At 46.2% G+C, this 15,716-nt stretch overlaps 1 protein-coding gene across 7 annotated transcripts in view; it reads left to right on the top strand.

Moving 5' to 3' along the window:
* The window catches only part of PISD (phosphatidylserine decarboxylase), a 39,914-nt gene that overhangs the window by 20,283 nt on the left and 3,915 nt on the right, over nucleotides 1-15,716 (top strand). For 3 of the 7 annotated variants that reach the window (XM_083590376.1, XM_083590377.1, XM_083590375.1), the window contains exons 2-6: nucleotides 5,982-6,413; nucleotides 8,957-9,122; nucleotides 14,487-14,723; nucleotides 15,134-15,272; nucleotides 15,506-15,643. In XM_083590376.1, coding sequence (XP_083446502.1) covers nucleotides 6,223-6,413; nucleotides 8,957-9,122; nucleotides 14,487-14,723; nucleotides 15,134-15,272; nucleotides 15,506-15,643 — 871 coding nt within the window. In that variant the 5' untranslated portion in view covers nucleotides 5,982-6,222. Of the gene's footprint in view, nucleotides 1-4,691; nucleotides 6,414-8,956; nucleotides 9,123-14,486; nucleotides 14,724-15,133; nucleotides 15,273-15,505; nucleotides 15,644-15,716 lie in introns of those variants that run through there. The other 4 variants (XM_083590378.1, XM_083590380.1, XM_083590381.1 and 1 more) reach the window with 2 other exon arrangements.

Here is a 15,716-nt window from a genome sequence, read left to right as displayed (position 1 = left end):
CAGAGAATTCTGCCATGTGAGTCTCCATCTGTAGCCTGAAGTGTTACATCCAAGAAACACATTTATTAATCTACTGTTTATAAATAGGTGAAGATTGCCAGATCTGCTTGTTTGAGCAGTCAGAATCTAAGTTGGTTATAATTCAGCATATCGCCCTGTAAATATACATAATTTTTAATCACCAAAGTATTAATCAAAAGTGAGGAAAAAATAAGGCTGTCTAGCCAGGAGCTTTTACCACAGTTTTGTTTGTATGTAGACTAAAAGATGGTCATTCTCTTGGGTTTACAGAGGTGTGGTGAGTGTCATGGAACTGGAATATTTGAGAGAATTTAAAGCCAGGGGTGAGGGAGAAATTCACTTCAGTTTACTTTTAAAGGCAAATTTACCAGATTCACACTTTCTGAAAAGATATGCAAACAAACACAAGGCCTTCCTTTTAAAAATTGCACCACACTGAATGAATTACAGTGCAGTTCCCCAGCCAAGCAATAAGTTGTGTTTCTTTTAAGCATACAGTTGTACCTTGGTTCTCAAACGCCTTGCGACTCAAACGTTTTGGCTCTGGAACGCCACAAACACAGAAGTGAGTGTTCCAGTTTGTGAATGTTCTTTGGAACGTCCTACGTGGCTTCCACAGCTTCCAGTTGAGTGCAGGAAGCTCCTGCAGCCAATTGGAAGCCGTGCCTTGGTTGTCGAACGTTTTCGGAAGTCGAATGGGCTTCCAGAACAGATTCTGTTCGACAACCAAGGTGCAACTGTATATTTGGGTAAAGTATGCATGAAAATGCATATACAGTATTTGTGAAAACAGCATACAAAAATACATTATATTAGGGGAAATTGCTTTGCAAAAACATGTATATTAGTCAAAATTGCATTAAAAGGGTGCTTACTAGGATAAATTTGCCCTAAAATGCTGATTAATTTTCATGAGGATTTTTTCCCCCTTAAATTCACAAATTTCCACAGAAACTGAATTTAAGACTGGAAAAACATGACACTGAGACCCAATACTGACAAATCTATTCTCCATTTAAAACAGTCAGTTCCAAGAAAGTGCTCTGATGAGATGGAATGTTGGGGTGTTTCTCTCTGTTGCCCTCTTAGACTGCAATCTTGGGGGTCAGGTGGATAAGAGTACAGTCGTATCTTGGATCCCAAAGGCCCTGGAACTCGGATGTTTTAGCTCCCAAATGCCGCAAACCCAGAAGTGATTGTTCTGGTTTGCAAATGTTCTTTTGGAACCTGAATGTCTGACGGGGCTTCCGTGGCTTCCGATTGGCTGCAGGAGTTTCCTGCAGCCAATCAGAAGCTGCGATTTGGTTTTCAAACGTTTTGGAAGTCGAACGGACTTCTAGAATGGATTCTGGTCGACTTCCAAGGTACGACTGTACTTGGCAAACTGTATCCCTTTTCCCAGGTGGCAGCAAAGTTCACGAAGTACAACCTGATGTTGCAAGCGAGATGCTTAAAATCTGGCTGCAGGACTTTTGTGCTTTTTTTGGCTCCTGAAGTACTTGAGACCAGAGCTCCTTTTAGAGCCACTTGGTATTAGTGCAAGGCCAGGAGGTGCATCAAGGTGAAGCTGGAACTTCCAGTTGAAAAAGTCAGAAGAATTTTCAGGGTTAATAAGAAAACAGAAATACAGACTCTACATTTAATTCTTTAAAAAAGCAGTGAAATAAATGTGGCCAGGCAAAGCTAAACTTTGCCTTAAGAGCATAATGATGGTTTTTCTTCAGGGACTTGCAAGCTGGTGCTCTCGCCTTGAGAGGGGAGAGTTTATCTTTTTGAGCATAGCTTTAAGGGGTGAACTGAGCACTTCCGTCACGCTTGGCCACTTCCTCTGGGGAACTTTCTACTCTGTGAAGCCTGCATGTCTCTTCCTTTCTCTTGTTAATCAGGTAGCCATCTTTTTGCCTTTCTGTTTTTCTTTACTGAAGAAATGGACCCTGCAGCTGCAGGGGTTATGAACAGATAGCACTTGCTTGACCAGGGGTGGGGGGCAGGTGAGGGCTTTGAATGGGTGGCCAGCTCTGCTTAGATGATATTCTTCACTTGAATTCTGAAGCCTTGGCTGTCTCTTCTCTTCAAGCAGCATTTGGCAGTGATTTCAGCATTTCACCTCCAAATCAAGGATGCCCAGTATTTGCTTACCCATGGATGAAATGTTTTTTCAAGGGCCTTAGAAATACACTGGCGGAGGGTATTGTTTTTGTTTGTTACAATATCTATCTATCTATCTATCTATCTATCTATCTAATCACCCTGTGATCACCAGATGAAGGATGATATAGGTAGGAAATAATAAACTAAAAATAATGGCCCCTGGGAATGGCAGGTAGTCTACTTGGGAGCTCACTCTTGGCTCCTACTCAGCTGATGCCATGACCTTCGACCTTTGTTTACTTGTGATTTGCATCTACCATTTTTCATAAACAGGTCCATTGGGATGCATCCAGTCCAAGTTAGGCCCCATTCAAACCAGTGGATAAAGGTGCTTGATGACTTGATGGTTCCCAGGACTTTAGAAAGTTTTTTCCTACAGAGTTGCTCATATTTTAGTTGGGTGGCTAGGACTTGGCCTTACTGATGTGGTGTTGGGAAAGCATTTTATGTATTTTGTGGTGTTTTTACATTTATTTGTTTTAAATAGCTTTTATGTATTGTATTATATACTGTTAATCTGCTTTGAGACCTTCTCTTTTGTATAAAGTGACTGATGAATGTAATTGTTATGAATAATAATAATCCCTAGTCTCGTTGATTTCAATGGTAACAAAGTTCAGCTAACTTTCTCTGGATCCAGGCCATTGAACTGCATTATTTTCTTCTCATCCAAAGAATGAGATGTTTTCCTCGGCTGTATATAAGCCTGTTTCTACATCCATACTCGAGTGAAGTTAAAAATGCAGTGGAAGTAGTGAGTGGCTAGAAAACGCAGGGATACCATAATCATGAAAAAGAGTATTTGATTTAAGACACTGCCCTAGATTGACAGATCATTTCTGCAGAGCAACTTGGAGCTCAGAAGAGAAACCCAGCAGTAAATGCCTGTTTCAGTAAGACCTTTCAGGAAGCGAGGCAGTTGAGTGTCATCCCCAGTTCTGCTTTGCTTCAAAACAGAGGCAGGCCTTCCTAGAGATAGTTGCCTTAAGTGGTAGGTTTTGGGTGTTGCTAAGGGTAGCAGCAGATTGGAAGACAGGTAGGTCTGATCCCTAGAGTGCAACAGCAGGAACTGCCCCTGTGCAAGCCCAATGGAAATGAGCAGGATCTCTGCATTTTAAGGCCAAAGTGAAGGAACCTCCTGCTGGATGTTTGGCTGCAATGCTTTCCAGGAGCCTGGGGCCCTCTAGATGTTTGGGGCTAAAACTTCCATATGTCCTAGCCAACAAAGCCATATTTCCTACTCCAGCACAACCTTGCTGGCTGGGGCTGCTGGAAGTTGTAGTTTAAAACATCTGGAAGGCATTGAGTTGGGGAAGGCTGTGGTTTCCAGTGTGGCAGAAGAGATGGGGGTTATGGAACAGTCCATAGACTCCTCCACTGATGAGGGGAAAACACTTGGAAATGACTTCTTAATAGCACAAAGTGGACAATGCTGCTTGTAATGATTGCAATCTGCCCTGGCCTTTTCTGCATGGAAGGCTAATACGGAGGTGTGATCTCCGAAGGCAGCATGAAAAAAGGTTGCTGAACAAATTCCCGGTGTGGGAGACTCAGGAGAGCAGACTCAGCCCGTCTGGAATGCGAGGGGGAGGGGAGAAAGTCATCCTGCCACCATTATTCAAGCCACTCTTTTGTCCAGTTGCCCCCCCCCCCAGCACTTTAAGGATTGGCTGTGTTTCTTGGAAGCTTGGTGAAAGAAGTATTGCTTGGCTTAACAGAGAGCCATGGCAACCTGAGCAGGCAGATGACAGAAATTCCCAGAGTATTGGCAAGGAACATTCTTCTGCACCGCCGTAGGCATTGAGCCTGAGCAGACATGGCTGGCTCCCGGAGCCTGCAACCCAGCAGCCTCAAAAGCTACCCCCAGGTCAGCTACAGTGGCTGCTGGCTAAGGAAGCCTATCACTCCTTGCCAGGCCTGTTGCTACATCTGTTGCCCCAGACACAGCAGTGCCAGCAGTTGGGTGGCACACGGCGCTGTGGTCGTTGTGTCCTAGGAGTGCCTGGGGCATTTGCTAGGTGAGAGGAGGCTGGAGAGCTGAGCTGGAGATGGAGCCCTTAAAAGTGCACTCCACCCTGTTTTTTATTTGCAAATATAACGGGGGGAAAGAAGAGGTTAATTGATAGACAGAGATATATTAAACAAACCATTGCCAATTGACCCAGGAAAGCCCTGCTGTATTGGGCAGTTTTGCTGATTTTGAAATGCTGCCTTTGGGTTCCAACTTTGTAGTTGTGCTGCTGAGTCCTTTGCCTGCTTGGATCCCTTCCTTTCTTTGGGCCTTGGCAGGCAGAAGGAGATCATGTTCTAGAGCAGCCTGGTGCCCTTCAAATGTTTTGAACAGCAACTCCCATCAGCCCCACCCAGCACAGCCATTCAAGGATGCTGGGGCTGATGGAACTTGTTTCTAAAACATCTGGAGGGACCAAATCAGCAAAGGCTGCTCTGGAAACTGGCGGGGTGCAAGGAGGGGGTGGGATACATGTGCATAGAAAGATAATAGTAATCTAATTTAGAATGTAGTCACCACAAATTCTGTAAATTTGAAGCAATGGTAAAGGCTGAGAATTAATGGGAAACCAGAAGAAACCAGTAAGAAATGAATGCTCTTATGTAACTCATATTCACAACAGTGAGGCTTGTGCAGGAGGAACTGGTGCCATTAGTTTTGTCCAGCAACGATGGCCTTCAAATGTGGTGCTAACTGGTATTGATGTGGAAATAAGCTTCCTTGAAATCATGGGCAGCGTTCAAGTGTACATGTTGGATGAATTTAAGAAATAGGGAATATCTGTGTGGCCGTTAGTTAAATAAGAAGGACTTACTTCTCTAGACCAACTTCATGTCCAAAATAAGCAAATATTTCTGCATTTTGGTTGTGCTGGGGGATCAGTAACGAAGTTAATGGTTTTCTTACTAAACATTGTTTCTTGACTAAACAACTCTACATTGCTTGGCTGTTACTTTGAGAGTGAAGTCCAATATAAGCAGGTTTATTCTGGTCTGTGCCTCTGGCCCTCTCAACTTCCATGGTTGGTCAGTCCTCCTCTTACCGCCCAGGTTTAGTCTATAATATGACCTGAGTAGTCACAGAGTAGCTTTGAGGTGCAGCCTTTGGGAAATGAGAGAAAGAGCAATATGCACTTGTGAATATTCATAAATATGTGCCTCCTGAGTTTTTTGTTTTTGTTTTTTAAGAATCTGCTTAAGAGTTTGCCTCTGCCTATTTCTCCGGGAAGAGATGGCTGATTCCTGTGGCCTCCATCTGTTCCTAGCTGTGCAGCATGCGATAGAGGGCCTCCTGCAGGCTCAGTGGGGGGCATTCCTCTTGTCTGTGATGGGAGGCTCCCTCCCTGCTTGGAGTGGTGTGTGCTTTGGCTGGGCAATGTGGGCAGGAGATGTTTCTCTGGCAACATGAGTGCTGCATGCAGACCTGACTGAACAGCAGCCCACAACTAAGGGAGATAGAGTTGCTGCACTGCAGAGTCATAGCTGGGATTGCCTCCCCCTTCCCTTCCCTTCCCCTCCCCTCCCCTTCCCTTCCCTTCCCCTCCCCCCTATCCGCCTGCTCGCTTGCATTCAGCCTGGCTATAGGGAGAGATGTGCAGGGCTGGCGGGCTGCACTTCTGACAATAGTGCATCAGTCCTCGCAGGCAGCTCCAGATTCGTTGGCGCCGGAGCCCGGCTCCAATGGCAGCCCCTGGCTGAAGCAGAGCCTCATAGCGCAGGACTGGCATGTGGGAAGGGCTTGCTTTTGTCTCTGCAGGAGGATGTCGGACTGTGACACAATGCTTGTTTGTTTGCAATAGCTGAGACCGTCCTAAGAGGGCAAGAGGCAGGGGCAGATCGGAGGAGGGAAGACCGGCAGCCAGCAGCGGCGGCAGGGGAAATTGAGAGCCGTGACATCGCACCTTTCCCTCTTGTGCCCAGAAGTGAGTGAGGGAAAGAGAGGCAGAAGAGAGGAGGAAGGAAGAGAAAGATTGAGAGAGAGAGAAAGAGGACGATGTGTCAGTCAAGCGCCCTGCAGGGACCAGAGCTGCACTCAGGGAAATGGTGAGATGCTGCAAAGCTTTATCTAACCCTCCTCGTTCTTGCTGCAACCTCCACAAAGTTAGAATTCATGTCCGGAGGCTGAGCTCAGGGAATGGTGGCAGCAGCGGCAGCTGTGCTGGGGAGCAGCACCCGCAGCTGGAAAATCCGGGCCCAGGTGGGGGCACCCCAAATAGGAGAGCCCGTTTCAGGTACTGTCTAGCATATGTTTTGCTTTGTCAGAAGGTGCTGGAAGGAAGGGGGAGGGGGGAAGGAAGGGGAGGGAGGGAGGGAGGAAGAGTGGCAGCTGCCTGCAAAGCCTTTGTTTGGCCCAATTTACTCCCAAGCTCTTTATGTGCTTGATTGACAGTCAGAGTGGGTGTTGCACTGGAGTTGGGCATCCTTTCCCCCTTCCAAGCCTTTCTGAGGAGTGGGGCAAGAGTGAAATAGAGCAACTGGGTGTGTGTGTGGAAAAGAAGGGCCATGTGGGGGCAAGCAAGGATGCTTTACAGCTAGCTGCAGCTCTGCGGGGATTGGCCCATGATTGTCTGCAGTGAAAGGGGGGAGATGGAGGAAGAAGAAGGAGGCAAGAGAGAGGCATCTTTTTCTTTGAGCTCCCCTCTGTGGGTCCAGCCAGTGAGAGGAGGCTGAGCAGCATCCATGAGGCCCCATTACAGCCTCCCCCCTCCAGGCCGAGCTTCCCTTTGAAGATTAGTAAACTTTACTCTCCTTTGGCCCTAAGGAAACCTGGCTGCCCCTTATTTGTGGGGAATTGCTTGAGCCTTCATTGACCTCGTCAGGACCCCAAAGCACTCCTATTCCCCAATTTTCACTCTGGGTCCAGATCCTGACCAGAATGTGTGCTTGGAAGCGTCCCATAGGCTCTCTTGCCGCTTCCTCCTTAGAAGGAAGTAAAGGGATGGGTTCTTCTTCTCTCCCTGATATGGGTGGACTGTGTGTGGGCAATGAACAGGCCTACTAAGCAAGTGATCACTTTTAGGCTCAAAGGAGATTGAAGTGCCAGTGGCTGCAGCCAAGTGGAGTTTTTTTCAGTTGTTCCAAAAATGCAGGTAATTTAAAACAGAAAAGCAGAGAATTACCTGTCCAGAAAGAATAATCAAAACAGAACTCCCAGTCCTATCTTTTTTTTGCTTTTGTCCAGTGAGAGGTTCCTCTGGCCTCAGTCCCATGGCAAGAGATGTAGAACCCCTTGACTTTATGAAGGCCCAGGGAAATGTTATAGAAAAAAAATAAGGGGATTGGCTTTTGCTGCCAAACTCCCCAAGGGACCGAGTCCCCTAAGTCCATGATCAGTCAGAGATCAATTGATGGGGGCAAGATTCATAGAAAGCAAGGCAGATCTTTATTTTTCTGTTGTAACAGAGTTCCCTCCCCTCCTTGCAAGGAGGTAGGAGAGACCTAGAACAATGGTGTGCAAGCCCCTATAAAGACTTTTGAAATTGCCTACCCTGTAACCCAAGACCACCCCCCAAAACATCATACATACATCACAGAAGGAGGCGGTCTCCAGCAGAAATTTGAGAGTGTTGCTTCTCTCCCGTCTGCCAGGATACCTGATATTTTCTCGGTAGCCTGGCCATTCCTTTGAGATGATAAACACTTTAGTTCCTGAATCTCTCATACGTATTGATAGTTTAACAGATACTTGCCAGACTGTATTTGCAGGGAGGTGTAAGCCCCTACAGTCCAAAGACAATTGGAAAGCTTTTCCCATTTCCTTCCTCCTTGCAGAGAAATATTTGAGGTCAATTTGGGAGAGTCAAAATGGCTTCAGGATTACTCTCCTGTACTATTTCCGATACGTAGTTTATATCCTTATGTATGTGTTTGCCTTGTACATTTATGAACATTTATTCTATATTTGAGACCTTAGAATTCTTATAACCACCCTGGAAGTGGAGTGAACCTTTGGTGCTTAGTAGCAGGTGTGTTCTGCTTTAGGCGAGACCTTTTGGTCTCCCTGGATGGCTCAGGATGTAACATTTTCCTGGTTTCATGCAGCCCTGCTGCTGTAGGATCCTATCCCTGGCTCTGTGCAGGACCTGCTACTGGCTGGTAACTTTTAGCCTTAGCAGCTCCTGCTGTAGCCCTTCACTAGGATTTGTCTGACAAAGTTTCCTTGGGACCCCAAAAGAAAGGCAGGAAACCCCTTCTGTGCTCTTTTGTACACAGTAGTAATTTGGGTACGATTACTGCAAGCCCCACAGAAATACGGGTTCTCAAATAGCAGGGAACAAGGCTGGGGCCATGTTGGATTCATCCTACAGCGTCAGTGGGAAGATAGACCTTCCATTACTTGGTAATAATGCCTCTCTGCCATCCTCTATTACAGCTCTTTTGCTGCAGACAATTCCATGTCCACACTGAATTATATTTTAGAGAGTATTCTGTCTTTTCCAAATGTGTCCTTGCTTTCTTTCTAGTGGATTATGGGCGAAGCCTTTTATTGAGTGGTTCTAAAAAGTACAGTGTGGCTTAGGCAGGTCAGCCTAAAGACAGCCTTGCTTCCCTTCTGAAACAACTGCTGAGTAGCAAGTACACTCTCACACTCGTTCCTGGCCTTTTATTTTTGGGAAAGAGCAAGAGCGGGTGGATGGGCAGGTGGTAGGTAGAGATGTTCCCGTGTCCACAGAGAGGTGCTTCTGATTGACCAGGTGCTTGACTTTTGAGAGTCATCAGTGCCTGAGCTCAAGTTGGCTGACCGTTTTGTGTGTGTGTGTGTGTGATCCTACAGGTTGCAATTTCCCCAGCTGGCCCTGAGGCGGAGGTTGGGCCAGCTGAGCTGTATGTCTAGGCCCGCCCTGAAACTCCGTTCTTGGCCTCTGACTATTCTCTATTACCTTCTGCCTTTTGGTGCTCTTAAACCCTTGACCAGAGTGAGATGGAGGCCTATGAGCAGGGTAAGTGCTTGCAGGTTTGTACTGCGCTTTCTGACGCTTTATTTGGAGGAGGAGGGTGGCTGTTAGCAGGGAGAAAAGGCTGAAGTAGAGCTGGCATATGGAGCCCTTCCCCTGCCACCCCTTTCTCAATCACATCACTAGTGGAGCTTCTGTGCTTGGAGAGCATTTCCTTCTAGTGGGTAATTTCACCTGCTAGCGTCATGTGTGGAAGTTATGTGTGGAATCAGCTCCTAGAGAGAAAATGAGAGGAAAATTCTGGATAAGCCAAGGTGCGTTTATTATGATGTGAAGATGGATGTTTGCTTACGCCATCCATGGCTGCTGAGAGGGCAGGGACCCTCACTGGGCACTGTGATATTTTGGGAGATTGATGCTGCACATGTTGCAGGAATGCTTTGTTGCATCCCTTCATGCAAACATGTCTGTGCCAGACCTCTGTGGGTGTGCAATACATGAAAGGACACAGTCAACTTGTATAGTATAGGAGTTTTTAAAACAAGCCATTTGTGCCTTAGTCATGCTGGTATTACAAGCATATTGTGCCATTATTTTGAATATAATTGTGTCGTGCCAGGAAACTGCTGGGCAGGAGTCTACCTTCACAGCCATTTCATTCACCGCCCCCCTTTTTTTTAAAATGGGAATAGTGTTGCTGAGAAGAATAATTAGCTGAAAAATCATTAGCGTGATCTTCAGAGTGGCTATTGCTCACTTGCTTTTCGGTCCAACTACTTTTATTTTAAAGCTGACTTTCCTCCTTCATCTTAAGTCCATTTCAGGCAGCCACAAGAGAATCTTATGAGCCGGCAGTCATGGCTATAAACCTCACATCCCTTTTTCTTCAGGGAGCTCAGGATGGTGTGTATGGCGGTTCTGATTTTATCGTCACAACCAGTGCTTTTTTTTTTCTTTAAAAATGTTTAGGGGTACTCTCATTTTGACTCAAGAAAATCACCATTTTATAGCTGGGAAAATTGGGAAAAATAAATGCAGTAAATGGACAAAAGTACGAAGATTCACAAAATGTTTAGGGGTATGCATACCCCTGCGTCCCCCCAGAAAAAAAGAACTGGTCACAACTAGCAGGCTAGGCAGGCAAAGGGATTATTTTCTCTCCTCTGCTGCACAATATTGAATTCTATTAAAGTGATTTTGGCCACTCAACAGTTGCCTCCAACAGCCTTCCCTTCAGAGTGTCTGTTTTTCCTCTGTGCAGGCAGCACTCTACATTTGAGCACCCACCTTCCAAACTGAAGTGGGCCTGTTGCATGCTTCTGAAACAGAACTGTGAATAAAAAGGGGGATGACGGGGGGGTGCCTAAAAGAACAGAATCTACTGACAAGGAGCTGCTGACTAATGCATAGCCCACCAGCAGTTTTTAATGGCATGCCGTGTGTTGCTGTCTGTGGTTTTCCCAAATGTGTAGCTTTTCATTGTTTCCAAATGGTAGAGCAGAAGCTCACCTGAAAAGAAGAACAGGGTGTATGTGTGTAGCAAGCTAGTGGCCCTGAGTTAGTCTGGGGCCTTCTAGGCCTGAGGAACTTACCTGGCAAATATCAGAGAACACACGATGAACCAAAATGGATGCCAATAATAGAAAAAGTTCAACTGAAATGTTTGGTGAATCACAGTGGCAATTAATGTGAGATCTTGGGAGATGATATGGACCTGATGTAAGGTTAAAGAAAGCTTCATTTCTAATAAGACAGTAAAAGGAGCAGTAGCACAAGTGAGTTGTTTTCAAGAATATGTTGGAATGTGTCAAAGTGACCCCAGTAAAGGCTTGCCAAAAAAATAAAGGGAACATAAGAACGTAGCAAACAGCCTATGTTGTGTCTTCACTGTTTGGCAGTTGCTCTCCTGGGTTCCAAGCCGAGGACATTCCTAGCCCTACCTGGAGAAGCTGCCATTGAGGCTTGAACCTGAGGGCTTTGTTATGCAATGCAAGTGCTCTACTACTGAGCTACAGGTCCCAGTTACACTTTCCAATTCTCAGATTATGGGCACCCATAATCTATTACTTAGGTAGGGTCACCAACCTAAGTGATAAAAGCTGGTACAGTTGCCAATCAGTAACATAGGAAGATTCTCCCTCCTGCACTTGCTCAGACCACAAGACTCGTTGGCCCCTGACTTTATTCCAAAATACTGTAGGGAACTTGGAAATCATTTTAAAGAATAGTTGCACTGGAGAAAGTAAGGATAAGAAATAGTAAGTCTTGGATTCATATTCAAATTATTCTGATTGCTTAGGCAATTATAATGCTCTTCTTAATCCATATTATTTTCTAACTGCTATATTGCTATACTAGATTTCTAGTCTTTATTTGAAGGTCATAATATTATCTTCTGTATGAAGGATAATATTATTTTCTGAATGAAGGATTGTGGATCAGCAAACCAGTTCGTTTTTATCAGTTGCCATCTTGAGTATGTGGTCTTTATCACCGGCTATACTTTGCCCCCTGGCTAACCCACCGGGTTGCTGAAGTGCACATTTGAAACCCAGATGACACCAGCACATTAACGCCAAGTGCTTCAGATGGGTTGCACACCCTTTTGATCATAAGGGAGCTTGAAAAATTCAGGAGATATAAAAAGTAGCTTTCTTTCTGCTTCCTGGCTCAATTTTCAGAGTGTTCTGATGAGTGAAATAAAGTGGCGTTTCTTTTAAGGAGAAAGATAAATATTTTCCTATTTTTATGAGGAGCCTCATAATTAGGAATGTTGAAAATCGCTAAAATCATTCCGTCCCCAGTGAAAGGACATGAGTTGTCCTGCATTATCTCGAGTGTACAAGCTTCAGTGGCAACCGGCTGGTGTGTCTGCGTGCCATGATCACAGCGCAGTTCCAAGCATTTTCCCTCTGAACTCAGCTGAGCAAATACAACCCTAGACACTTCCCCCACCCCTCCTCGAGGCATTGTTCCTCGCCTGACATGGCTGTGCCAATAGCCAGCCATGTAGGAAACTGCAGATGCAGGAGAATAGGTCCATGGAAGTGGCTGCTGGGGCACCCTGCTCTTCCTTCCTAAGCCAGAAAGCCCTTGAACAGCTTTGCCCAGTGTTGATGGCAGCCGGGCTGCACCTGTGCACCAGCCAGACCTTTTCATCGTACCAGCAGTCTCTTTACTTAACCTAAAGGAATGACCCCCGACCTGACATACTGGTGCCTAGTTATAGACTGTCCTTATATCAACAGGAACTCATACTAGAAGGGCTGGAGGGGCACAACCAATGCATTACCTTCTGGGGTTTTTTACTACAGCTCCCATCATCCCTGAACAGTGGCCATGCTGACTGGGGCAGATGGGAGTTGTAGTTCAAAGTATCAGAAGAGCAGTCAGACCATTGGTCTATCTAGCTCAGTATTGTCTACGCTGACTGACAGCAGCAGTTCTCCAGGGTTTAAGATGGGACAGTCCCAGCTCTACCTGCTGGGGACTGAGCCTGGGATCTTCTGCATGTAAAGCAGATGGTCTATCATTGTGCTGCGTCTCTCATCCTGCCGCTCTGTCCTTCTCAAGGACACCCTTCCACATCTTGAGGTGTACTGTTTTTGGACATTCCCATTCCAGATAGCTTCCTCCTTTCAAGTGTTGGTTGGGACTGATGGGACTGATGTTGTCCAAAACATCTGGAGGGTACCAAGCTGATCTAATGAAAGCATGATCTTTATCAAGGGGGATAAAGTTAGCTTGGCAAGATTTGCTATTGGAAGATCCATTCTGGCTAGTTTTGTGATGCTCTGCTTTTTTCCTTTTCTTTTCGGTAAGCAATTTACAGACAGTGGCATGGCTTTTCTAAAGTCTCTGCTGTGTTGAGAGATTTTCTTTTCCCTGCTCTGCGTCCCTCAAGAGGAATGCCAGGGGTTTCAGGATTAACCAAGGGGGGATTTGAAGGAATTAGCTACAGCAATTTCCTCAGGCCTTGCTGCCTACAGATAATCCCGCAGTATTTTAACCTGTTCCCACCCTGTTCTGACCTAGATCTTATCCCTGCTTTACAGTTAGCACACCCCTCCCACAGAATACAAAGCAACCTCCTCCTCCTTGCCAGTCACAGCAATTAATCAAGAATATATCTGTGTTCCAGTTGCACAGAAGCAGCAGAATGCAGGATTCTTGCATCAAGGTCTGGGTGCTGGTACAAATGGAACCATGGCCTCCTTGTTCTAGGGGCAACTCCCACTCCCTGCATCATATCCAGGGTAGCTGCTTGTGCTGCCACAAAGTCCTTACTAGCCCAAAGAGTTATTCAGGGGTAGAAGGGGTACTGGGCCACCACTAGCCCCTTCTACCCTTCCTTGAGAATGTGCATGATCTCCATGGGTTTGTTTTTCCAGTACAGCAGTCAGGGAACTGTTTACTTTGGGGAAGGGCCGCAGTTCAGTGGCAGAGCATTTGCCTTGCATGGAGAAGCTCCCAGGTTCAGTCTAGAGCAGCATCTCCAGGTTGGACTGGGAGAGACGCCTGAGACTGAATCCCTGGAGAGCTGTTGCTGCTGGTCAGTGTGGACAGTACTGAGCTAGATGGACTAAGGGCCCAACTCTGTTAGGCAGCTACTGCTGTTCCTATATACTTTTGCCAAGACGCAACATCCTCAGAGATGTGAAATTGCTCATGGTGGCCCCCAGCGAATAGGCATCCTGAAGCCACAGGAGGCCCTTTCAAAAGTTGTTAGCACCCTCTCCTCCCAACCTCACTGCCTAATCCAGGGGAGAGAACCAGTCATCTATCTGAGGTGCATATGCTATGAGGATATGCTCAACATAGCTCAGTTGGTAGGACATGAGATTCTTAATCTCGGGATCGTGGGTTCAAGCTCCACACTGGGTGAAATATTGCAGGGAGTTGGGACTATCAGGGTTTCCCAAATTTGGGTCTCCAGCAGTTTTTGGACTACACCTCCCATCATCCCATGCTAGCTGGACCAGTGGTCAGGGATGATGGGAAATGTAGTCCAAAAGCTGCTGGAGCCCCAAGTTTGGGAAACCCTGGACTAGATGATCCTTGTAGCTCCTTCCAATTCTATGATTCTATGAATGGAGCTTTCATGGTTAGACCAAAATGTGGAAGCTGCCATGATCATTATTTGGGTGTTTTGTGTGTGTGTGTGTGTGTGTGTGTGTGTGTGTGTAAGAACCCCATGTTAATTAGTCTTTAATTGCCAGCTTTTTTACGTCCAGCCTTTCCACCTCTGTAGATCAGTAGAGGGTACATGGGAAATTACATTCTCCTCCCAACATACTCCCCCACCAGCAGCCTCTGATCTCTTGCATTAAAATTAGCCAAGGGCAGGTTTTCAGTTGTTTTCAGGTGAGTGGGTGTCGTGAAGTAGCTCCCATCTTCCTCCGTTTTTAGGTTTCCCTGTACAAATCTGTGCCAACGCGACTCCTTTCCCGAGCCTGGGGGCGCCTGAACAGCGTTGAGCTGCCCACCTGGCTCCGGAAGCCGGTCCTCAGCCTATACATCTGGACGTTTGGTGTCAACATGAAGGAGGCTGCTGTGGAAGACCTTCACCACTACAGAAACCTTAGTGAGTTCTTCAGGCGGAAGCTAAAGCCCCAAGCCCGACCCGTCTGCGGCATCCACAGTATGGTAAGTGGCAGAGATGTGAGGGGCAGTGGTGTTGAGTTTATGGAGAAGCAGTAGCCTCACTGCTGATGAACACCATCAAGGCCCTATCCCATCCACCTTTAGATGAGTTTCTTTGCCAAGTTAACTGCATCAGACCTGATTCACTGGAGCTGATGAATATGGGCTGTTTAAAAAGGCCTCTTTCTGGTGTTTTGATGCTTAATTCTGATGGCTGCTTTGTGGTTTTTATGCCAATCTTTTGATTTATGCTTTAGTTGCATTGCGGATTGTTCTAGAACTGTTGGGTTTTTTTAAATCATTGATCATCTTCTGAATAGAATAGTGGGATAGAATTGTTTTAAAAAATAATAGTGTTTAGAGAAGTGGCAGATGCTAACACGAGAATTTTTGGTGCTGTTTGCTCCCTGTAGATCAGTCCATCCGATGGCAAGATTCTCAGCTTTGGACAAGTGAAGAACTGTGAAGTGGAGCAAGTAAAAGGCATCACTTACTCACTGGAGTCCTTCCTGGGTCCACGTGCTGATAAAGAGAACTGTAAAAGCAAGCCAGGTAAGTGCACACAGGCACACTTTGGGGCTCAGTATCATTCCACTGGACTTGGCATCTGCAGAGGACCAACCACTGGATGTCATGTAATAGCTGCATTGGGCCCTGACTGGGCACAGGCATTGAGCCACCCCTTCCTCCTTGCAGCTGCTTCTGTCTCACCTACAGCTGCCTATGTTCCTGTTTTGTACATTGTGTTGAAGCCTCAAAAGCCATTTTACTTCTTATTCTTCCAGCCTCCTCATTCCAAAAGCAGCTGGTAACAAAGGACTGCAATGAGCTCTATCACTGTGTGATTTACCTGGCGCCTGGAGACTACCACTGCTTCCACTCACCGACCGACTGGAAAGTGTCTCACCGGCGTCACTTCCCAGGTAGGCCAGGTTTCCAGAGATACACATGCGGTGGAAGGTTGCTGCTAAACACTGCATTTTAATAAATATTTGT

This window comes from Podarcis filfolensis (genome assembly GCF_964270895.1).
Source record: "Podarcis filfolensis genome assembly, chromosome: 16".
Taxonomy (NCBI): domain Eukaryota; kingdom Metazoa; phylum Chordata; class Lepidosauria; order Squamata; family Lacertidae; genus Podarcis; species Podarcis filfolensis.
This window is presented reverse-complemented; position numbering and strand designations above follow the sequence as displayed.